General features: G+C 36.9%; 2 protein-coding genes across 2 annotated transcripts in view; one reads left to right on the top strand and one right to left on the bottom strand.

The window, feature by feature from the left end:
* Positions 1-12,565, top strand: part of LOC137385751 (trafficking protein particle complex subunit 4-like) — a 16,450-nt gene extending 3,885 nt beyond the window's left edge. Inside the window, exons 2-5 of the mRNA XM_068072290.1 lie at positions 7,218-7,392; positions 7,478-7,581; positions 11,755-11,881; positions 12,096-12,565. Of these exons, the coding sequence (XP_067928391.1) occupies positions 7,218-7,392; positions 7,478-7,581; positions 11,755-11,881; positions 12,096-12,147 (458 nt within the window). The 3' untranslated portion in view covers positions 12,148-12,565. The remainder of the gene's footprint in view (positions 1-7,217; positions 7,393-7,477; positions 7,582-11,754; positions 11,882-12,095) is intronic.
* Positions 12,172-26,238, bottom strand: LOC137385736 (serine/arginine repetitive matrix protein 2-like). Its single transcript, XM_068072274.1, has 10 exons — positions 26,108-26,238; positions 25,384-25,526; positions 25,164-25,280; positions 19,437-19,604; positions 19,151-19,219; positions 17,400-17,471; positions 15,846-17,279; positions 15,222-15,374; positions 13,709-13,762; positions 12,172-12,722 (listed from the first exon to the last, which is right to left on the bottom strand). Exons 1-10 carry the CDS (start codon positions 26,201-26,203, stop codon positions 12,581-12,583), a joined length of 2,448 nt encoding a protein of 815 aa, XP_067928375.1. The 5' UTR covers positions 26,204-26,238; the 3' UTR covers positions 12,172-12,580.

Raw genomic sequence — 26,238 nt, 5'->3', positions numbered from 1 at the left:
CAGGAAGTAGTGTTTTAGTTCCCAGAATAAGTGCATACGAACATATATATAAGTACATACGAACATACATATAAGTGCATAACAACAATGCTGATGGATATTGAATATCGTAACATCCTCACCTTAAGACAATTGTAAAAGAAAATAGTACATATAATTGTTATGCAATTGACAGAGACAGTAACAAAAGACAACATTTGAGTAGTGGACAAAACATATACTACAGTGGTATCTTAAACCCATCATGAGCCTCGAGGTACACTGGAGCACACCCCGGCCGGGCCTACAACGCCGGGCGTTCGTTAGTCGGGCATATACGACTTGGGCGCATTAATGGTGCGGCCGTAGCGAGTGGTGTACCTGTTGTAAGTCTGTGCGTCAGTTGTAGGAGGTGAGTCACATTGCGTGTTGTCCTCAGGTACATTTGCTGCGCTTGGTTGTGTAGGGCCTGTATTGGCTATAGGTGATGTAATGGCTGGAAGGATTTGGCGTCTATTGCGACGAAATTTTCGCCCGTTTTTGTTATTGAGCAGAATATACGATCTGGGTGTATCAGCTTTGTCGATGACAGGATAAGTCTTGTCGCTCCACTCGTCGCCCGATCGGACACGCACCTATGTGCCCGGTTCTATGTTGTCGAGGGGTTGGTTGAGTGCTGATTTATCATATTGCGTTTTGGCTGCGAGCTTTGCGAAGGTATCATTTCCAAGAATTGCTTGAGAATCGACCGGCTCGGGTGCGTCACGTTTGGGTAACGATGTTCTAATATCAGCACCGAGCATTATTTGGTTTGGGCTATATCATGTCACTGTCTTTGAGCATCGATAGGTCATCAGGGCAATAGCTGGGTCAAGTTGAGCTAGAATTTTTTTGGCGGTTTGTACCGCTCTTTCGGCTGCGCCGTTTGACTGTGGGTAGCACGGACTGCTAGTTATGTGAGTTATGCTATGCTCAGCCAAAAACATGGCAAATTCTTGACTGCTGTAAGGTGGACCATTATCGCTTATTAGTCTAACGGGAATACCCCAGCGAGCAAATATCGATTTTAGCTTTTGAACAATAATGGGAGTAGTTGTGTTGTGGGTGTGTACTATTTCAAGATATCGACTGAAAAGGTCAACTACTACAATGTACTTGGCGCTGTTGTGTTCGAGAAGGTCTTTAGCGATAGTGTGCCATTTTGAGTCTGAGAGGTTGTGCGAGATCATAGGTTCTTTCCGATTGGCTGGTGCTTTCAGATTGCAATATTCGCATTGGGATATGTGTACCTGAATGTCTTGGTTTAGCTTGGGCCACCAGACTGCTTGGGCAGCACGAGATTTGCATTTTTTGAGACCCCAAATTCCTTGATGTATCGCCTTGAAGGTATTTGCTTTGAGCGTGTCAGGTGTTACTATTCTGTTGTTGTATAACAGCATGTTCTCAGCGACAGATAAATTTGCCCTAACGTGAAAGTACGGCAGTAATGCTCCGGGTACATCCTTTCTGGGCTTTGGCCAACTATTTAGGGTGTGATTGAGTGCTTCTTGTAATGTTGGGTCTGTTTGGGTGTTTTGGACTATTTCTTGGATCCTTTTGTCTGAAATAGGTAAGTTAGACCTCACCGAGGTAAGATGTGTCTCAACTTTTTCCGTTAGCTTGATGCAAACTTTGTGTTGGTCATCGGGGGATCCGCGACAAGGCATCCGGGACGATCATCTGTGCACCGAGTATGTGTTTTGCTACAGGATTGTAACGCATGAATCTCATCAACATTCTTTGGCATCTTGTTGGTGTGTTGTTGATATCTATTCCATATATCATGGAAACTAATGGCTGGTGATCAGTTATTAGGTCAAAGCTGGCTAATCTGCGGAGGTACTGGTCGAACTTCTCACAGCCCCACACAAGTGCTAGTAACTCTCGCTCCATATTAAAGTAGTTCTTTTCTGTGTCATTGAGAGAACGTGATGCGAGGAATATGCAGTGCTCTTTCTGTGTGAGCACGGCACCAATGCCGTTCTGAGAGGCAGCAGCATACATGTATAGAAACAGGAAGGCTACTGTCATAGTGTTTCAGTCCTGGAGTTTGCTTGAGTTGGGCAATGATATTTAGAACAGCTTCCTCCTTGGGGTTATCCCAAGTCCACTGGGTGTCCTTGCGCAGGAGGCGGTACAAATGGCTGGTTAGTTCTGTTAGGTTTGCTATGTAACGTTGCATATAGTTAACCATGCCTAAAATTCTTGTTAATGCAGGGACATCCACTGGCTTGGCTATTGCTGCTATGGCTTGGATCGTGTCTGGGTTTGGTTGAATGCCTTCACCGCTGAATATGTGTCCGAGGAACTTCACACTTGGTTGTCTGTAGGTGCATTTTGTTTCGTTTAATTGTAGTCCATGTTCTGTGATTCTGGTCATTAGCATGTCAAGTCGTTTGTCGTGTTCGTTTGTATTTGGCCCAAATACCAAGATATCTTGATAGACAACTATACCATCCAACCCGTTTAGAATATCCTCCATCTTCCTTTGAAAAATCTCAATCGCTGTGGTGATGCCAAATGGCAGGCGATTGAAGCAGAATCTGCCGCGGTGCGTTATGAACGGGTGTATAAACTAGACGCTTCGTCTAGAGCTATTTGGTGGTACCCACTGTGAGCATTAAAAGTTGAGAATATCTTTGCGCCGTTGAATTTTGAGGTTAGCTCATCAAAGGATGGTATCAGATACATTTCCCTAATTACCACACGATTTGCCGCTCGGAGGTCAATACAGAGTCTAACTTGCCTGGACTTTTTTTGAACCGGTACTAAAGTGGAGCACCAGTCAGTGGGTTGCGTAACTGATCTTATGATGCCCTCGTTCATCATTCTGTCTAGTTCATTGTTTACTTTATCTAACATGGGAAAAGGTATGCGGCAAGGAGCATATATACAAGTGGGCTTGATGTCGTTGCAGAGTTTAATAGTTGCTGGATCACCCTTGAGCACATCTGACGTAACGCTCGACACTGCACCTCTGAGCGCCATCTGCTCCACCGCACCCCTGGACAAAAGATCGGATCTAGTATCAGCTACATAACAGTTCAGAAAGTAATCATTCTTATCATATGTAGTATTTAGAACAAAATAACCATAAGCAGTAACATCAGAATTGACAGATTTCAATAGAATGTCAGCTTTAGACAGCAAGGGTTTGTTAGACAATGAATCATAAGTCTGCTTTGAAAGAATGGTCACATCTGCCCCAGTGTCAACTTTGAATTTCACTGTGCAATCGTTTACAGCAGTGGTTCCCAACCTGGAGGGAATTCTCCCCAGGGAGGAATTTGGCATTTTAAAGGGGGAATTTTAGTTTTTTATAATTTCGCATTTTTTGAACGCGCTTTTAAGCCTTAACAAAATCCTAGATGTGTTTTCTGTTCTCATTCCTCTTCTATTGCATGTATATTATGGCTGGGGTAGTAGATCAAGTACCTTTTACTGTACATTCATTGTAATACAGTCTGCATGTAGGTACTGTAAATGTAATAATCTCTGCCAACAATTTGGAAAAATTCCAATAAGCCAGCTTGACCTCAATCAATGACCTTGGTAACTATGGTCAAACTAAGGCTTAGTTTCACATTGAGCTGCTCACAGTGCACATGTATTTGACACAAGGACACACTCACTTATCAACTACTGCATCACATGTAAAAGAAAAAAATCTATAAGATTCTTTGTATAAGTATAATAACATATATGCTCACATTGTTTCCTATTATCACTCATGTTATGTCTTACTTGCTTTTCTGCAAATAAGTCACATAATCATGCATCTATAGTAGTAAACCAAATGAAAATATTAATACAGTCACAGATAATTATTATTGTACAAACAGATTCTAGGTCGTTTATAATATTTTTCAGCCGCCGTTTTATTTTCACAACTGTTAATTAGTGCAAGATGTCAAAGGCAAACAAACGAACCTACACTGAGAGTTACTTGGATTATTGGTTTTCGTATCTTACGAAAAACAGTCTTCAGCTTCTGCAATGTGTGATATGTCTGGAAACTTTCTCAAATGACTCCATGAAACCCGGTCAGTTGAAGCAACACTCGCAAAAAATTCACCCCACACTAGCTGAGAATGACCGGGATTACTTTTAGTCCAAAGAGCGGCAAGTAAAGAGAAGTAGACTTGATGCAAGTGGAGATCTCTATGCTCATAGTAATGCACTTATTACAGCTTCATGCGCTGTTTCCTACCGTATTGCTCAGTGTAAAAAGCCACATACAATAGGAGAGACCCTGATCAAGCCATGTATGTTAGACTGCGCATCAATAGTACTTGGAAAACGAGCTAGACAAAAAATTTCAAGACCTCCCACCATCCAACAACACTGTGAAGCGGCGCATTGATGATATTGCAGCAAATGTTGAAGAGAAAGTGGTTGCTAAGATTAAAGCATTCCCATTTTTGGGCCATACAATTTGATGAGTCAACTGATGTTGCTGGTCTTCCCAGCTATTGTAGTATGATAGATATGTGCATGACACATCCATTGAAGAAGAGTTTCTGTTTTGTCAGCCCTTGCTTAGAACAACTTCAGCAAGAGATGTGTTGAAAATAGTTGAAAATTTCCTTGAAAAGGCCAAGTTAGGTTGGGAGAAGTTAATAAGTGTATGTACTGATGGAGCACCTGCTATGTTAGGATGTAGATCAGACTTTGTAAGACAGATCAAGCAGAAGAACCCTGATATAGAAGGAGTGCATTGATTCATTCACCGTTAAGCATTAGCATCAAAAACTCTTCCACAAGCGTTGAAATCAAACTTGAATGTAAACATAAAAGTTGTGAATTACATCAAAGCACCAGCACTAAATACCAGATTGTTCTCAGCATTACGTTCTGAAGGTGCTGTCGTGTTTACAACTTTGTTATTTCATACTGAAGTGAGGTGGTTGCCAAAGGGAAACATGTTAGGCAGGCTCTTTGAGCTACGCCCGAGGTTATGAATTTTCTTGAAAGTAAAAGCCAGCATGAACTTTTAGCAGCCATGAAAGCTGATAACTATGTATTTGAGACTGCATACCTGGTTGATACATTTGCCTCGCTAAACAAGTTGAACTTGAAGTTACAAGGGAGCAATCATCATTTCCTTGCCTTTCATGACAGCATTGATGCTTTCAAAGCAAAGCTGGTACTGTGACATACACGAACCTGCACTGGGAACACGGTATCCTTTCCCACACTCACTGAATTGTTGGAAGACAAAACCTGCTTCTGGTAGTCTAGTGGCAACCATTACTGAACACCTGTCTGATCTCATAACAAAATTTGGATGCTACTTCCCTGAGCTACCTTTAGAAAAAAAGATTCTCAACATCACACGAAATCCATTTCAACGTAATGTTGAAGAAATTTTAGAGGAGCTACAATAGGAGTTTGTTGAGTTGGTTAACATTTCTGCACTGAAAGATGATCTCAGATCAATGTCTATTGACCAGTTTTGGCTTTCAGCAAGAAACATTTCTCCACTCATTGCTGAAAAGGCAATAAAGATTCTGATGCCATTTAGCTGTACCTAACTACGCGAAGTAGGATTTTCATCAATTCTCCACCTTGAAAATAAGAAAATAAATCGACTTGACCTTGAGAGCGACTTGAGTTGTGCATTATAAAAAACAAAGCATGATTTGTGTAAACTTGCACAGAGACATCAGCAGGAGCGGTCTTATTAAAATTCATAATCTCACCCCACACCCGTTGAGTGTACCGAAAAAACAATAATGTTGACGTGACTTATTACCATATATGCTACTCTCAGTTATTTAACAAATAAATACATGTATATATATATATATGCTGCGGACCTACATATATGTACCTGTGTAGCCCCTTCAGTGAATACAATATAGTATAGGTTCACACTCCACATTTTCCAGGGGGAATTTGTATTTGAAAATTTTGCAAAGGGGTAAATGCAAAAAAAAGGTTGGGAACCACTGGTTTACAGGTATACTCACAAACCAAGGATCATTGTTGTCGGTTATGTTAGTTACGGCGTTCAGGTAAAATACGTTGTTGTCATTACATGGCATACTCTGGTCGACAATTTCTGATGCGGTTTTCTGATTCGGCATTGGATTGCGCCTACTCCTACATACTTTTGAGAAGTGATTGTTCTTTTTGCAGTTGTGTCATTGTTTGCCATATGCAGGACATTGTCGACGTTGATGGCTACCCCCACAGTTGTTACAGTTGGTTATGGTGTGAGATTGGGCAGTGGTTGCTTCAGAATAGCTGTAGGAGTTACTGTTGCACCGGCTGTTTGCATTGTGCCGCTTTTCGTGGTCTCGGAAACTGCGACTGTACTGGCTGTGCGCGACTGCTTCTACAGATACCTGGGTCGAAATATCTTGCTTGACAAGCTCGTGTTGTCGGGAGATTGATATTGCCCTGGCAAGATCGAGAGTGTCAAGTTGAAGTTTAGCAGATAGTTCCTTGTCAATAATGCCTACTACTAGCCTATCTCTTATAGAATTGTCTCTTTCTGACCCAAAATCACAGTGGTCGCTTAGTAGATATAGCTCTCTGACAAAATTCTCAATGGACTCGTCTGGTCTCTGGTTTCTAGCATGAAACTGACTTCTCAAGTGAATCGTGTTGCGCTTAGGGGTGAAGTAATCCTGAAACGCTTTAGTTACTACGTCAAAATTGTCCTTGTCTTCCTCGGTAAATGAAAAGGTGTCATAGAGTTGCTGGCTGTCTTCGCCCATTGTATACAACAACGTTGCGATTTGAACATTTTCGTCCTTATTTATAAGTTCGTTGGCAATTCTGTACAATTTAAACCTTTTTAGCCAGTCAGTGAAGCCATCGGGTCGAGAATAGTCGAATTCCTTTGGTGCAGGTAGTTGAGACATTTTCTGGTCGATTATAATACAGTCAAACTTGAGATTAAAGAAATATTTATCGATTTACATTAGTAATACTAGCAATGAAAATGGACCACGCTACCACCATGTTAAGATCCGTGACAGGAAGTAGTGTTTCATTTCCCAGAATAAGTGCATACGAGCATATATATAAGTGCATACGAACATATATATAAGTGCATAACAACAATGCTGATGAATATTGAATATCATAATAAGTATCAAATATATCCTTGTATTAGTACCTTCTAGTATGGTAGGCTAGTTTTTATGTAATCAGTAGGTGTCTTGTGAAGATGTTCTTGTATTATCTAGTGGGTCATTATTTGCTGGCTGCGAATGGTCGACCATTGCGAGGCTGCTCATTTGAGGACGGCACGGATGTTAAGGAATACTTAGACGATCCTCAACATTATCCGATCTCTCTCAAATTTGGTCGTTTGAAACCAACAACAAATGAAAAGATAATGTTAGCCAGCATGTTTCATTCGTAAGTTTGTTTAAATTTTTTTATCACTTGCTGTGGAAATACTCTTGATTGATCAGTTCTTACGAAATATATTTTGTGTTATTAGACTGTTCGCTTTTGGATGCCAGTTGTCGCCTGAAGAGCGATCCTCTGGAATACAGATCTTGGAAGCTGATACTTTTAAACTCCATTGTATGCAGACACTCACAGGTTAGAAATCTGCACATGTATTTTATATACTACTTGAAGATTGGTAATATACCTTGGCCCCAAACCGAATTCGAGTAGTCCTCATATAACAACGAACTCGCTTAATACTGACTCAGTTATGGCTGCGCGTTAAAAATTCTGAAAATTGTCAAAAATATGCTGAAACAACTGAATGAAAATAAAAAGAAAATATATATTTCTTGAACCATTGAAGCAACCATAAATGTATTGATACTACATATGTATGATAGCCATGCGTAGTATCTGTACATGGCTAGCATACATGTCTAAATGGCACATATTAGCTACTGCTTGGCAAATATGTGCCATTTAGAAACAAAAGTACTATAAATAACCTATGGCACATACAAGTGTTAAGTTTAAAGAGAAATAACCAAGAAGGTAAACATAAAAATAAGGCAAATAAATGTAACATTTACCGCCATGTACTCTATGGTAGCCTAACATTTGTTTACATGCCCATCCATCCGCAGAACTTAAATATATATACATGTGTATAAAGTGTATATATCAACAAGTCTATATATCTAGTGTTATGTTTGTCTGTTGTCGTTCCTATGTCCAGTTGACAGCAATTGGTTGAAATACATTAACTCCGAGAAAACTTGGTTATTAAAATATCGGTTCAGCATTGTTTTCCACATTCATTCGGCATATTGAAGTTTTACTACCATCTCTACTTCTAGCCGCGATTGCAGGATACAAGCTACATGTAAGTATGTACTTTTTATCATTAATTAATATTACCTTTTGTTTTTGTTTTAAAAGCTTTTAAAAGCTTTTTATTCATTATTTATTTTCTTAATTTGTCATTTTCAAACATGCCGTTTTAATTTACACGCCTTCAACTTTTCAATGGACTTTCATTTGCATTGACTCACAACAAATCTGACTGATTGACACCAAAAGTCAATCAATAAAAACTGTCAGCAGTAGAACTGTACTTCCTAAAATGGGATATACATTCTCTCTCTGCTCGGTCGGACAAATAACATTGTTTACCTTCATGTGCTTCAGTGATGTATTTAATTCCAATATCTCAATTTTGTGTTTGTTTTCAGTATTGTTGTATTCAAAGTTTTGATAGATAGCTTCTTCTGCAACGGTGACTTTTTTGTACACACACGTTTATGTACTCATTAATATTCAACATAGGTACACTGATGATTTTTTGCCTTCTCAGCTTGTATTAATTGTATCAGTATCAAATAATTTGCCATTGTAATCATTGTAGTCGAACAGACTTTATTTAGCCATCACTTGCTTATTTCACATTTAAACACCTTTACAGTTGTTTTATTTTTTTCTAAATTTATTTGAACTGCAAAAACACTTTTTTCATAATGCGAAGTTTTTGAAGATTTGTATTTTCATTTTCTTATAATGAACTTCATGTACAACAATCAAATTCTTTAGCTGTTACATACAGATATTAGATATATTCTTTACACATAGTATAAAATTTCATTGGTTGTTATACCTATTTAGGAACCCACCACCCTAAAATTTAATATATTTAAAAATTATTAAATATATTTAGACTAATTCAAGTTACTCCAATTCGTTGGGTAAAGAAACTTAGCCAATGGCAACTACATTACCTGCCACTGTTTATAAGCTGTATTAAATCTTGAATAAATGTGTAGCATAAGTAGTAAGAAATGTTTTTCAACAGCCTGTTTAGCTATGCGTCGAGCTTTCAAATATTTGAATCATGCATTGATCAGACACTCACAGAAATAAACACGATAATTTAAAAGTTAAAATGGTAAACGCTGTAAATGTTAAATAAAATTAATTTTCTGTGCAAAAAGATTTTTATTACTCGTGCAACGTCGGGCATTCACTTAGTATAGAAAAAGGTTTAAATTTAATGTACTTGTGAAAAGTCTATTTATTATTAAACAAGCCAAAGTAAAGTAGCTAAAGAGAAAATGTGAAAAAGTAGAGTACAGCGCAAATAGGGGCAGTGAAGACACACATGGGGAGTGTTTGATGGTTTAACGATGGAATCATTGAGCGACAGTCTTCAAAACATACCGTAGCCCAGTCATTAGCTGAGGATAACTTGTAGTTTAATCAAATGATCAAAGATTTATTGGGTTGTTGCCCGGCACTATTCACACTAAAACACTAAAACTAGAGGAGTAAGACACCCACTAAAGGTGCAGTAAGGCACCTACTAGAGGTGCAGTATGACACCTACTAGAGGTACAGTATGACACCTGCTAGAGGTGCAGTATGACACCTACTAGAGGTGCAGTATGACACCTACTAGAGGTACAGTATAACACCTACTAAAGGTACAGTATGACACCTACTAAAGGTACAGTATGACACCTGCTAGAGGTACAGTATGACACCTGCTAAAGGTGCAGTATGACACCTGCTAGAGGTGCAGTATTACACCCACTAGAGGTGCAGTATGACACCTACTAGAGGTACAGTATGACACCTGCTAGAGGTGCAGTATGACACCTACTAGAGGTACAGTAAGACACCTACTAGAGATACAGTATGACACTTACTAAAGGTGCAGTAAGGCACCTACTAGAGGTGCAGTATGACACCTACTAGAGGTACAGTATGACACCTGCTAGAGGTGCAGTATGACACCTGCTAGAGGTGCAGTATGACACCTGCTAGAGGTGCAGTATGACACCTGCTAGAGGTGCAGTATGACACCTACTAGAGGTGCAGTATGACACCTGCTAGAGGTGCAGTATGACACCCACTAGAGGTGCAGTAAGGCACCTACTAGAGGTGCAGTATGACACCTACTAGAGGTACAGTATGACACCTGCTAGAGGTGCAGTATGACACCTACTAGAGGTACAGTATGACACCTGCTAGAGGTGCAGTATGGCACCTACTAGAGGTACAGTAAGACACCTACTAGAGATACAGTATGACACTTACTAGAGATACAATGTGGCACCAACTAGAGGTGCAGTAAGGCACCTACTAGAGGTGCAGTATGACACCTACTAGAGGTACAGTAAGACACCTACTAGAGATACAGTATGACACTTACTAGAGATACAATATGGCACCAACTATAGGTGCAGTATGACACCTACTAGAGATACAATATGGCACCAACTAGAGGTGCAGTATGACACCTACTAGAGGTACAGCATGACACCTGCTAGAGGTGCGGTATGACACCTGCTAGAGGGACAGTATGATAAAGCAGATAGGATCTATGTCAGGCCTGATTATCAGATGTTCTAAGTTTTTTGCCCCATAAGTGTTAGGAAACTAATATACAACAGGTTTATCAACTCTAAAATTAGTTACTGTCTGGAGTCATGAGGAAATGCTCTATTTTGTTATTTAAAAAAAAATAAATATCACAAAACGTCTAATGCGCATAATCTTTAATAAACTACCATTGACTTCATCTCGGTCCCTGTTCATTCAGCTGTTGGTGTTTCCTGTTGATAAACTGTATCAAATTTTCTTGATGGCTCATTCAAAATTTTATTCATGTGATAACAAAGCCAAAAAGATTCACACTATAACACCAAATTGCTAAATTCTACTCTATCTTTACCATTACTGCTTTCGGTCAAAAAACAATAGAATACAGAGTACCATCACAATGGAACAGTCTTCCAATAGACTTACGCAAAACTTTTGCATTTACTAGTTTTATAGTCAATGTTAAAAGCCATTTGCAAAGCCTAGATTAATCCAAACCTTCTGTTCAAGTGTGCCAATTCTTGTGGACCCAGCGCCTCGACTAGCTGCAGTGCTACTGCGCATGTGGGCCTCATCATGCCTTAACAAGTAGGAAATAAGCTTTCATTTATTTGGTTTAATTTAATCAACACTATAACCATATCTTCATTTTGCTTAATGTTATATTTCTACTGATTGATGAAATAAAATACACACACAAGTTCAATTTTATACTCGATCTCTTTGTCGGCATTGTGGAGGGTGTCTATACACGTAGGATAGGCACGTATTGAGAAGTCGCGTCATTTCGTTTCACGCTGCCCTTCAAGTTGTAGGATCTCATAAAGAGGTCATCATCTGTTTTCTGGCTGTGACAAGTGCTAGAGCACCTAATAGGGGAGTCATCTTCTACTTTTGTAATACGGCTCTCAAAGTAAAAATGTTAATTCATTTTTGTTACGTTTGTAGGAATAAAATTTATAGTTCTCACAGATCCACAGCTCAGTTATGTCGATAACCTTCTGAATCAGCTGTACAAACTTTATTCCGACTTCGCACTAAAGAATCCATACTATTCCATAGACATGCCCATCAGGTTGGTATTTAATATTTGTATTTCATCTACATCTATAATCTGTGTAAACCTCACAAGTCATATTTTGCTCATAAGTCATGTTTAACAGATTCTATTTATATACATACTAGTGCATTGACATAAACCTCAGACATTACGCATTACTGAAAATCAAAAATTGGTAGCTGAAACGATATTTATCTGGTGCTGTTGACCAATTCTTCTGACCTTACAGATGTGACCTGTTTGATGAGAACCTGAAGAGTTACCTTGAGCAGTATGGATAAAGCATTTGCTCAGGGTTTTACAACTGACAGACTAAATATTTTTATTGAAGTAGACATCAACTGCCATCCAATGGCTGAAACAGACAAAATCAATACCTTCAGCATATTATTACCCCATAGCAATGTTCTCAATAATTTTATGTTTAATATATATGTATGCGCTAGCAAATGGTGTCATATATACATGCAACAGTAGATGAAATAAAGGCTATACACTCCACTCCATAAATTTGCCAGACCTGGAGTAATGTATGTGTATACATACTAACAGATGATGCGAGATAGCCATGAAAACGGCTAGTTCATTCAAAAATATTGAGAGAAACTAAACTAAAACTGTATAGCATGAATAGCTATTGGGAATGAGCAAATTCATTTAATACAAGGTTTATTTACAAGAGAATGTATGACAATGAATTGCGAGCAAGAGAGTTCAACGATGACGACGCCTTCGGTGAGGTGAATGGCGCCTCTGCGGCGATTTCCATCGTCGTCTTTGTTGTGACCTTGACCTTCGGCGTTGCGGTGTCCTTGATCTGGGGCGATTTACAGACCCGAATCCGCTCCTATTTTGTCTGTGAAAAACAAAAAGTCAATGTAAGCTTGAAGGGGTTGTGAGTAAAGATTTTTCAATTTTTCAGATGTAAAAACCAAGGTTTTCTTCTGGCTAGCACTCCCTATAGATAGGCTTTTGGCTGACCGTAATTACGAACTGCCAGTGGCACCTCTCTTCACCAGCGGAGACTTACCTCAGATATGTTTAAATTAAAGATGAATTTTCAGCTCAAAACTCAAGCATATTTTGTTTCCATCACATCTTAACATGTATAGAAGAAATGAATAATTATAGGCTTGACTGGCTTGGACACCGTTGCAAAAGGAAACATGGAGGAGATCAATAAATTACATAATGACGAAAAGCCAAAAACCCAACTGGCTAACAAATTATTGTCCATTTAATTAGTAAAAACTCTTTACAGATATTTTATTTCATAATTAGTCATACGGTAAGAGTCAATATAGAGAACAATGAAAAAATTATTGCTAATAATGAGCTGACAATCACGTGACACATGGAAGCAGCTTTTGTACATATATACATAGAATGCGCCCAATGCTGCAACACAAGACAAACCAATAGTAAAATTATGGCAAACACTTGATATGAATATATCCTCTTCTAGAATACTACAACCAACTGCTATTACACCAATGGAGTATCATTATTATAATATACATCTACCAGAGTGTGCAGATTAACTTTCATGAAAAATCTACTAAAGACTATGGACTCCTACATGCAATGATTACTTGAAATGTGTCGACAGCTCAGATCTTTATAAAACAATTTCTGTTTTAGAATTGAATTTCTGTCTTGTTTCACATGATCTGACTGTGTACATTAGAAATATTTGAGTGCACACTCCTTAGTCAATCCTATTGCAGCGCTGTCTGACTTCACTCAACTTTGTCTGTTTTACACAAAAGGAGATAATCATCGGGCTATGATACAAGCTTGATATCACATGGTTCGTTAGAAAGTCTAAGGGTGATATCATACCTGGAATCATTGCGATTAGACTGGTGAGCTCGCATTCTCGGTGACCTTGATCGTCTGTCAAAATAATGGAGGAATTGGCCATAATTAGAGTAGGACTGTGTATGATGTACAGAAATACTGAAGCAAGACAACTACTCTCTAAATTCTACGTCGGGACCAATATATCACATATGTAAATAAATTAACCATTCATCAAAATAATTCTTATGCATTTAACAGCCGCCAACAGCGACCATTCATCAAATTTACAAGTAGCGCAGCGATCTGTTAGATTATGGCTATTCTGAATTCCGATCATACAATATGGAATGAGTTAATTGAAGTACTCAACAAGGGCCGATTGACAATGCAGCACGCCAAAAATAAAAATACATGTATACACAATTATAACAAGCATATGTGTATTAGCAACATTTGCTATTATACAGAATTTCTTTAAAAAAGTAGTTTCAAGTTTGACTCTATATGAGAGGTGAAGATGAAACAGAGATATTGACACTACATGAAAAGTGAAGGTGAAACAAAGATATTGGCGCTATATGAGAAGTGAAGATGAAACAGAGATATTGGCGCTATATGAGAGGTGAAGATGAAACAGAGATATTGACACTATATGAGAGGTGAAGATGAAACAGAGATATTGACACTATATGAGAGGTGAAGATGAAACAGAGATATTGACACTATATGAGAGGTGAAGATGAAACAGAGATATTGACACTATATGAGAGGTGAAGATGAAACAGAGATATTGACACTATATGAGAGGTGAAGGTGAAACAGAGATATTGACACTATATGAGAGGTGAAGATGAAACGGAGATATTGACACTATATGAGAGGTGAAGGTGAAACAGAAATATTGACACTATATGAGAGGTGAAGATGAAACAGAGATATTGACACTATATGAGAGGTGAAGATGAAACAGAGATATTGACACTATATGAGAGGTGAAGGTGAAAGAGAGATATTGACACTATATAAGAGGTGATGATGAAACAGAGATATTGACACTATATGAGAGGTGAAGATGAAACAAAGATATTGACACTATATGAGAGGTGAAGATGAAACAGAGATATTGACGCTATATAAGAGGTGATGATGAAACAGAGATATTGACACTATATGAGAGGTGAAGATGAAACCATTAGTAACCTCATTTGGGAAAAGCAAATTAGTGCACTCTGCTGCTATTTAGTAAAGGAAGCCACTTTTTTGCTGTCAGAGCCAGCTGAAGATCTCTTCTTTCCAACAGGCTACTTTATTCAGTTATAAATAGGACACAATTCAAATTAAACTGTATTAACAATGCTTTCACCCCAACTGCTGTGAGAAATCAACTGGAATTTTTTATAAAAATGAAATAGCATATTAAGCAACCCACCAACAAATCCACTCATACAACTAAAACAATAGTGTTTTTTAATCAGAATATTTACATGTAACACTTACTATAAATGTGATAGAGAACTATGATGGAGAGAATAGTAATAAATTGTGAACTTACCTTTTTTTTGGTTGCGGAGAAGGAGAGAGTGACTCCACACGATAGCCTCGCAGGGCTGGTTTCTTTTCTTTTTTAGTGGCGTGCTCTGAATCGCTGCTATCACTTGCAGAGTCAGAGGAACTGTCTGAATTAGATCCACTCGATGAAGAAGAGCTGCAAGATTGAGAGTTAGCTTATGAACATTAGCCCTAGAAGGGACTTCAGAAGCATGAATCAAGCATACTTATTCGAGCAAATACCGCATAGCAATTACTCACATATGTTGCCTTGAGCAAACTAAAGAAAAAAATAGTTGTTTCATGGAGAACTCAGCAGATGGCAGCCAATAGCTCTATATTTTGCTTGACCAAAATCTTAAATGAACGCATAAACCAATCAGAATTTAAAAAAGGTTAATACTTGAATCAAACTGTTTATATTAGATGGTAACAAGACCACTGCAGTATGATGGTATGCTCTAAACAAACCTAATATCTCTTACTGACCATCACAATCACCAACTTTCAGTGCAGATTCGTTGTTGTGCAAATTCTAGTAAACTAAACAAGGTTAGAGATGACAGAGGACTAGCAAGTGTAACATCAGGATTACGTTAATAAGGATATATAATATAGCCAAATTTACCTCTGACCATTCGACGAGCTCGATCTACTTGATCTTGAGCCTCGTGATTTGTTTGGCGACATCTGTTCCTGTTGCAATGGTGAAACTGCTTGTGGACTAGGATCTTGTCGAATGTGTGGCTCTTTCTTAGCTCTCTCAAGCTCTGAGTGTTCTGCTGCTCCATCATCTTCTGATGAATCAGAGTTGGAGCCAGATGAGCCACTGCCAGAGTCAGAGGAACCACTACTCTTCGAGCGTGGACTGGCAGGAGAAAGTGATTTTTTCCCTGATGCTTCAACTGACTGTGATTTCGCCCTTGATGACCTTGAGGATGACCTAGATGATGACCTAGACGATGATCTATGAGATGATCTAGGAGACGATACAGAGCTACCAGGAGACTCATCAGGATCAGAAGTGTGCATGTCTTTCTTAGCTTTGACATCAGATGAAACACTTGAAATTTCATTTTTGTTTCTGCTGGGTGATTGACAGTCAGATTCATGCACAGGTGGAGTGCACACTCTCCGCTTGTGAGACTCAGCATAACTGTTATCCTTGGAATACTCATGCGAACTCGAGCGATGCCTATCATCTGATTTGCGAGAACGAAGCTCTGAAGAAACAGCACTCCTGGAGTAGCTTACATGCTCCGAATCTTGTGCAGCACGAGAAGGCTCAGGACTGCGAAGCTGATGCGCATTGGGATACTTACTTTCTCCCCTAGGCGAAACTTTTTCACGTTTCTGTCTTGTATGCGAATGCTTCTCCTTTACAGACTCGTGGTAAGTATAATCACGGTTCCTTCGGGATCTCTCTGGAGATATCGATGCACGCCTGTTGTGAGGAGAACTGCTATCTCTTCTTGATCGTCTACCTTTTTCCATAGAGCTTTTAGTCAGAATATCTTTCTCTGATCTGCGAGGCGACCTGTTGCCTCTAGTTCTCTCTGATTTATGTTCAGAGTTTGAGCCATAATGAGATGAACTGTGCTTTCTCGAAGTATATCTACTGTTAGGAGGTGAGCGATGATGACGGGAGGCACGATGAGGAGATCGACTCTCATCTTTTTTACGTCTATGCTCAGGTGACACCAAATCTTGGCTTTTTTTTCGAGACCTGCTCACTTCCTCCTTATAATTTCGAGAACGTTTCGCTGGTGAAGAAGATTCTGATCTGCGCTTGCGTTTCTTTGATGAATCTTTACGCGAATCTGAATATTCCTTAGAGCGCAATTCTAAAGCGGCAGGTGAGTAACTTTTACGGGACACACGACGCTTGACCCTAGAGTCGTCATAATGTGTAGATTTGGAATCATGGTGTTTTTTCTCGTCTGTTCTTGCTCTTTCCTTATTGTCATAATAGGAGTCAGTGTGGTCAGCCCTGTGACCATCTGTTTTAGTTGGTTCATCAGAAAAGTGTGATGAGCCATTTTTTACAGAATCCTTGCTGTTTCTGAAAAAAAATTAAAATGTTTGTAGACAGCATCAACAAAAACTTGGATACTAAGCGATAGTCATGAATATCAACTTGGACAATTCTACTGGTTCCTCAAAGACTGCATAGCCTATTTACCGTTGGTGATGCCTCGCTGGCTCAGCCTCTCCATCATCTATGTCAGACTCTAGGCTGCTGCTCGATGGACTTCTATAATTAGAATGCAACTGTTATATGACTAATGCAAGGTGTGATGTTCATTTCTTTTTTATTCAAGTCATGTGATAAAGCGGCAACTCTTATCTGTTCACTCAAATGATGTAATGTCTGGTCAGAAAAGAGCAGAGGTTGTAGTAGCATATTTTCTGTACAATTCACTTGGTAGAATGTAAAATAATTGGCAAAGCCTTTTATCTAATTAGATGTTCTCTTGCATGATATATAATATATGAGACTAATTAGCTGATCAAATGAAAACGCTCAAAAATACTAGTATAGTACTAGTATAGTATTAGTATAGTATTAGTATAGTATTAGTATAGTATTAGTATAGTATTAGTATAGTATTAGTATAGTACAAGTATAGCACTAGTATAGTACTAGTATAGTATTAGTATAGTATTAGTATGGTACTAGTATAGTATTAGTATAGTACTAGTATAGTATTAGTATAGTACTAGTATAGCATTGGTATAGTACTAGTATTAGTATAGTATTAGTATAGTACAAGTATAGCACTAGTATAGTACTAGTATAGTATTAGTATAGTACTAGTATAGTATTAGTATAGTACTAGTATAGTATTAGTATAGTACTAGTATAGCATTGGTATAGTACTAGTATAGTACTAGAATAGTACTAGTATCGTATTAGTATAGTACTAGTATAGTATTAGTATAGTATTAGTATAGTATTAGTATAGTACAAGTATAGCACTAGTATAGTACTAGTATAGTATTAGTATAGTATTAGTATAGTATTAGTATAGTATTAGTATAGTACAAGTATAGCACTAGTATAGTACTAGTATAGTACTAGTATAGCATTGGTATAGTACTAGTATAGTACTAGAATAGTACTAGTATCGTATTAGTATAGTACTAGTATAGTATTAGTATAGTATTAGTATAGTATTAGTATTGTATTAGTATAGTATTAGTATAGTATTAGTATAGTACAAGTATAGCACTAGTATAGTACTAGTATAGTATTAGTATAGTATTAGTATAGTACAAGTATAGCACTAGTATAGTACTAGTATAGTATTAGTATAGTATTAGTATAGTATTAGTATAGTATTAGTATAGTACAAGTATAGCACTAGTATAGTACTAGTATAGTATTAGTATAGTATTAGTATAGTACTAGTATAGTATTAGTATAGTACTAGTATAGTACTAGTATAGTATTAGTATAGTACTAGTATAGTACTAGTATAGTACTAGTATAGCATTGGTATAGTACTAGTATAGTACTAGAATAGTACTAGTATCGTATTAGTATAGTACTAGTATAGTATTAGTATAGTATTAGTATAGTATTAGTATAGTATTAGTATAGTATTAGTATTGTATTAGTATAGTATTAGTATAGTACTAGTATAGTACTAGTATAGTATTAGTATAGTACTAGTATAGTACTAGTATAGTATTAGTATAATATTAGTATAGTATTAGTATAGTACTAGTATAGTACTAGTATAGTATTAGTATAGTATTAGTATAGTACAAGTATAGCACTAGTATAGTACTAGTATAGTATTAGTATAGTATTAGTATAGTATTAGTATAGTATTAGTATAGTATTAGTATAGTACTAGTATAGTACTAGTATAGTATAATAAGTGATTTGATGGGGCAACTAAAAGGCCTGTCATTGCAGCAAGCTACCTTCTCTTGCGCTTCTTTTTCTTCTTCTTTTTACTTTCATTGTCGTCATCATTATCGCTGAGTAATAACCTGTAACAAGGTAGGCTAGTGAAATGTTTATTGAATTGCACATGATAAAAATGGAAAGAATAGGCAACACAAAAATTATCATGATTCAAGTGAGCTTCCACACGAATGATTTCAATTCTCCGACTTCAGTTAGCAATGCTGAAATAGGTTTTAAATGTCTTTACAAGAACTTCCAGTCCATGTAACTCATGATTTCATGTTCAACAAACAACCTTACTTATACTTAGTCTCCGCCTCCTTTCTAGCCTTTGCTTCCAGTTCTTGGTGCTTTCGATTCGGATTTAAGGACGAACCATCTACGTAAAATTCACTCAAACCAAAAGCATCTCTTAATTTGGCATTTTTTTCGTTGTTTGCTTCAGCAAGCTGATGCGTGTTCTTAGTCCTAAAATAAAATGCATAATAAAATAGAGATATCATATCAGAAGCCATAGTAAATAGAGATATCATATCAAAAGCCATAGTAAATAGAGATATCATATCAAAAGCCATAGTAAATAGAGATATCATATCAAAAGCAATAGTAAATAGAGATATCATATCAAAAGCAATAGTAAATAGAGATATCATATCAAAAGCAATAGTAAATAAAGATATCATATCAAAAGTCATAGTATAAAATAGATATATCAAATAAAAAGCAATGGTAAAATAGAGATAATTATAGTCCAACCCCGGTTTTTTAGCATCTTTACTATACTTTCAGGCATATTAAATTTGAAAAAAAATTGACATTTCCTGCTTCAGATGCCCAGCACGAAAACCTGTTTAAACCTATTCTGTATGCTGACAATACAAATTTATTTTTCGAATCTAGCAATCGATATAGTTGATGAGCTTAAAAAATTGAACAATAACAACTAAAACAATAACAAAAACCAATAAAATTATTTGATTTGGAGTTCCAGGAGACATCTTCAATCAGCTTCTTAGGAATTCATTGTAACAGATGGCTGGTATGGGATGCACACAGATACCTGGTATGGGATGCACACAGATACCTGGTATGGGATGCACACAGATACCTGGTATGGGATGCACACAGATACCTGGTATGGGATGATTGATAAGCTAAATGAGCAGATAAGATCTACATGTACCTCTAGCCTGATAAATGTTCCAAATTTTTACCCAGAAGCGTTATGAAACTAATATATAACTGATTTATTAACTCTAAAATTAGTTATCGTTTGAAATCATGGAGAAATGCTCCATTCCATTATTTTAAAAAACTATTAATACAGTATCACCAAAGCGTCCAATGCCCATAATCTTTGATAAACCACTACTAATATTAGCTAAGTCCATGTTTGTTCAGCTTTTTGTGTTGCATGTTGATAAAAATTACCTTTATAAAATTCTTTTGATAGTACATTCACATAATCAAATGATTTGAAGTAAAAAAGATTCTCACTATGATGGTAGATTTTTGAAAACCGATCTACCATTCTCAATACTTAATACTGCTTCCGGTCAAAAAACAATTGAATACAGAGTTGCATCACAATGGAACAGTCTTCCAAGAAACTTACGAAAAATTTTAACATTAAATAGCTTTAAAAGAAATGTCACGAGCCACTTGTTAAGACTAGATTAATCAAGATTAATCAAGCCACTTGTTAAGACTAGATTAATCAAGATTAATCAAGCCACTTGTTAAGACTAGATTAATCAAGATTAATCAAGCCACTTGTTAAGACTAGATTAATCAAGATTAATCAAGCCACTTGTTAAGACTAGATTAATCAAGACCAGCCTGATACTTGAATTTTAATGAAATATGCCAAATATTTTAACTTACCGTAAAACCTCTAATTGAACGCCAATTCTATTTGACCGCCACCTCTATTTGACCGCCACTATGGGAGAAGGGTTAAAAACTAAAGCGCCACCCTTTAATTGAACGCCACCTCCATTTGACCACCATTTTGACATTCTTTGATCTTTAGGAAGCCGTAACAGCAAGTGATCAGCTGAAAAGTGTCCACGAAATCGTATTAATAGTGAATCGTTTACATCAATAACAATTAATTCTCTCGTTGTCCAACTTTAGTGTTTTTCGTTTCGTTTCTGTTAAAACTTGAAAACAACAACATAGAAATACTTAGTAACTTTATCAGGCTAATGGTAGTTCCTTGTTCAACGAGGTCTTGAAACGTTGAAGTATGTGAAAAATGGTTTACATTTACGATGTTCTATGAACGAATAGTTTTAGGCTAAAAGTTGTGCTCAGCGAGCAAAACTTTTACACATTTAATTTGTGCAAAATGCAACGCTTGCAAAAGTTTTGCTATGCTAAAAAAATGTTTTGGCGCTGATATCGACTAGTTCAGCAGTGCAGAAGAAGAGTTGATGTCAAAAGACGTTGTGGAAAGTATTGCACAGCCAGAAAATGTTTGTTCCATCAAAAGCAACAATTAGAATGCAACTGGCCGAGCGAATGATGCAAATATTTTTGTTTCAAAACGTCAATTTGACAATTTCTGTCTCTGCATGTATTATAAGTGTGGCTCATCTATGTCACTTGTTCATGAATATATATTTGTAGCATTTGATAGATTATTGTTATATAACTTATAAATCTGCAGATTTATAGCATACTATTTGATAAAATCATCCGGTAATCTGATCTTACTGATCAAGATATGCAAACTTCTGTGGGCCCAGCGCCTCGACCAGCTGCAGTGCTACTGCGCATGTGGGCCTCATCTTACCTTAATATGTAGGAATTAAGCTTTTATTTATTTTTTTCCCATTTAATCAATATATCAACTATATCTTAATTTTCCATTTTTCTGATGAAATAAAGCACATGCACATACACGCAAATTCAGGTCCCGAACACCCCTGAGATCAGCGGAGAAAACCTGACTATTGACTCCATTGCTCCTTTTCTCCCTCTCTTTTCTCATATCTTTAATACACAGAAAAATTAGTTGTGGTACCATTGATGTTTTTGTGCTTTTTTCATATGATCTTTGATGAGATAGTTTCTATTAGAACAAAACACATACACAAAATATGGTAGACATGCCTATAATGTAAATCTCCTTTTACATAAATTTTATTTAATGTAAAAAATTTACGTAAAGTTTTTGCTTCGTTTCCCGTAAGCAAGTCCCTATAGCGTAAAGTCTGGGCAAGTTTTGAAATTTGAGTTGAATAGCTAGCCTTACAATATTGTTTTTTCTCTTACCAAACTTTGGTGAGAAAACGATGTAGAGGGGTATCTCTATTATACATAGTAGCCTGGCAGTCTAGTGTGCTGTGTGAGGTCATCAGGTGTCACGAGAAAATAAGTAGCTGTGCAATAATTATTCAAAGATTCCTAAAAGTAGTCGATTGGTGCAGGTGTTAGTGTCAGTCTACCAGGTGAACGTTAGGGGTTTCGTTAAAATCGTTTATCCTGACCTCTAACCTGGTTTCGGACAAACAAATGAACAGACAGATACCACTTTTATTATATTCCTAGATGAATGCCTAAGTAATAAAAAGTCTTTGAACAGTAAATTTATGTTTATTTACCATAATTATACAACCTTTACCATTCAAACTTCATATCATAAGAGTGTTTTTTTGTGCAGTTCAAAAGAATTAAGAGATAAAATAAAAACTGTAAAAGTTTTGAAACTTTTTCAAACAACTGTAACTTTTAGATTTCATATCATGACAGAAGTGTTTTGTTAAAATAAATTAGGAGAAAAAATAAAACTGTAAAAGTGTTTAAATGTAAATGTGAAATTATTAGCAAGTAATGACTAAATGTAGTTTGTATTGCTACGATTAAAATGAACAATTATTTGGAATACAATTATATGATTTTAGTTCATTTAAGTGTTGGCATCATAAGGGAAAAATATCATCCGGAACGTATAGAGTGGTGTAGAAACCCATAGCAATTATCTAATGCAATCACTGCCTGATAAAATTCATCATTAAAAAATAGTAATAAAACTCTATGTTAATCTTAGAACTATAGTTACCTACAATACCTTTAGTGCATTTTGTGGTTATGGCCTGCAAGAAATGTAACATTAAAATGTACTACGCGCTGTGAGTGCTTACCTTTGAGGCAAACGTGTAACATGAACACTGAATCTAACTTATATGAATTTAGCTGACTAACACGTACTTACTAAACACATACTTACTAGTACTTACACTAACACTTACATAACTAGTACTTACACTTCTTACTAAACACATACTTGTAAGAAGTTTTAGCATGTATTTTAGTGAATTTCAAACTTTTAACTAAAATTTTATCCCTTATTTGTTTGCTAATAGGTATTTACCATAACGGATAACGCTGAACTGAAAACATAGCATGTTGACATTTTTGTTATTTCAGCGTAAATCAGTACAACAATAGCCAAATTTTAATTTCGAGAGAAGTTATTTTGATTTTGTATGACAGAAAACAAATTCGCTCTTGTAAGGCAAGGATAAAAAAGCATGACGTTTCATTGAGTTAAGCGAAAAATATTATAACGTAACGAGTGGGTGCAATGTATCAATTAATAAGTCATTTAGTGTGTGCAATTGAGAAAAGGGTATACGGTATATGATAAAAGCAATGGAATTCTAAGGACTGTGTAGCTCGGTGGCTAAATGCGTAGTTAAAAACTTGTGGTTGCAATTTTTGTGAGTTCTAATCCAGCACATAGCGAGCTTTTCATTCTAAGATTTTGATAGCTATAACTGGACAGGCAGACATCTGAACAGACAGCCAACGACAAACTTTGAGTTTCATATAGAAAGATATATTTTCTTTTATTTCAGCCATATAAAACATTTTTCCTTTTATCCTTCGAAGCATAGACGATGATGTTGATGGAGAAAGTAAAAAAATGGACTTAAATTGACATTGAAGATTCCCTGGGCTAGCCTACTCCCTGGGCTAGCCTACTCCCTGGGCTAGCCTACTCCCTGGGCTAGCCTACTCCCTGGACTAGCCTACTCCCTGGGCTAGCCTACTCCCTGGGCTAGCCTACTCCCTGGGCTAGCCTACTCCCTGGGCTACCCTGGACTAGCCTACTCTATTACTGGAGCATTAATGAAAAATTTAATGTAGTCTTGGCTTCAACGTTCACCACAATCCGTTCCAGAAGGCGATACAAAAAGTTATAAATTGGATGGAAGTCCGAAATGATAATTCCCATTACAAATAATTTGAATCAATTTAATTCATTCCACAATTAGAAAATGGCTTTGCCAAGTGTTGAAATATACAAGTTTGAAGGATTAGTTTGGGACGATCTTGGAAGAACGGATTTGGCAATTTACATGTATTTACTGTTTGTATAATGTAAAATCCTTAGAATGGATGGTTTACAATGTAGGAGCGCCTACTGCATTGGGATACTAAAGATGAAAGAGAAGGCGATAAAGAGAGATGGAAAGAGATGAGAGAGAGATAAGGAAGAAAGAGCATCAGCCAGCAACTGACGGCCTTTGAATTTTTGTTCGGTATCTGAAGACAAGTCTTGAATTAAACATATGAAGACTGAGGTTGAACCATACTTTACATATTTCCTGCTTTTGTAAAATACTGCAGTTTATGGCGTAAAATAATGTTCGAATGCTTGAAAAGACAGCTTTTCTGCATTAAAATGCATTAAAATTATTTACATAATTTCTCAGGAAAAAAATTGTTATGGAATTCAAACAGATAGCTTTTTGAACTACCTCTAGAATAGAGCGTGGTCCCAAACTGTTGTAGAACTATCAAAGCGCATACGAGCGGCAGTGTTAATAATAGCATCGAAAACTGGCAGTGGATAATTGAACTTACACCGATCGCCCAGCTTTATCAGAAAACTGGCAGTAGATAATTGAACTTACACCGGTCGTCCAGCTTCATCAGAAAACTGGCAGTGGATAATTGAACTAGCACCGGTCGCCCAGCTTTATCAGAAACCTGGCAATAGATAATTGAACTTACACCGGTCGCCCAGCTTCATCAAGCACTGGAGCTGCCCCTGTTGTTTGTCCTTTTTCCTTCTCCAATAACATTTTTCTAAACAAAGACACTTTTTCTGTTATCTCTGAATCACTGTACCTGCAATAGAGTTGTTGATGTATATAGTGAGGTTTAAAAACATGTCAAACATATCAGAACATGCCAAGTTGTATATTTAGAGAAGAATACTGACTAGCCCTACCCTTGCTCTTCCATGAGTTCCTGCATTTCCAAACATTTCAATTCTACTTTCCTTTTCCGTTCATGAAGTAGAATTTCAGCATTTGGTCCTTTATTCGCCGTCTCATCTAATTTTTTCAACTGATCTTCAGTCTTATAAGTGGTCTGCAAAACCAAATGGGTATGTTTGATAGACAGAAGCTACAAAACTAAATGGGTATATTTGATAGACAGAAGCTACAAAACCAAATGCGTATGTTTGATAAACAGAAGCTACAAAACCAAATGGGTATGTTTGATAGACAAGCTACAAAACCAAATGCGTATGTTTGATAAACAGAAGCTACAAAACCAAATGGGTATGTTTGATAAACAGAAGCTACAAAACCAAATGGGTATGTTTGATAGACAGAAGCTACAAAACCAAATGGGTATGTTTGATAAACAGAAGCTACAAAACCAAATGGGTATGTTTGATAAACAGAAGCTACAAAATCAAATGGGTGTTTGATAAACAGAAGCTACAAAACCAAATGGGTATGTTTGATAAACAGAAGCTACAAAATCAAATGGGTGTTTGATAAACAGAAGCTACAAAACCAAATGGGTATGTTTGATAAACAGAAGCTGCAAAACCAAATTTCTAAAACAAACATGATTTTTCCTTTATAACTTAACAGGCTCCTCCGCAGGTCAGATTGTAAAGCACTTAAATATATTACAACAATCTATTTTATTGTACTGACCTTGTCTTTGTGGTGACGAACGGCACCCAGGTTTTTCTGCACATAACCATTAGTACCACTGCCTCTAGCCGTTTGCAAGCCTATTCCATTGTACATCTTTAGAAAGTATAAATTTCTTGAATATCAGTGTC

The sequence above is a fragment of the Watersipora subatra genome, chromosome 1 (genome assembly GCF_963576615.1).
Source record: "Watersipora subatra chromosome 1, tzWatSuba1.1, whole genome shotgun sequence".
Taxonomy (NCBI): domain Eukaryota; kingdom Metazoa; phylum Bryozoa; class Gymnolaemata; order Cheilostomatida; family Watersiporidae; genus Watersipora; species Watersipora subatra.
The sequence above is the reverse complement of the archived record's forward strand: the minus strand, read 5'-3'. Positions and strand labels throughout refer to the sequence as shown.

Excerpts from the sequence above, each read along its gene's own strand:
- LOC137385736 (XM_068072274.1), bottom strand. The coding sequence starts at position 26,203 with ATGTACAATGGAATAGGCTTGCAAACGGCTAGAGGCAGTGGTACTAAT. Across the intron at positions 25,527-26,107 it reads TTCGTCACCACAAAGACAAG|ACCACTTATAAGACTGAAGA; the intron begins GTCAGTACAATA and ends TTGGTTTTGCAG. Across the intron at positions 17,472-19,150 it reads AAAAAGAAGCGCAAGAGAAG|AAGTCCATCGAGCAGCAGCC; the intron begins GTAGCTTGCTGC and ends TTCTAATTATAG.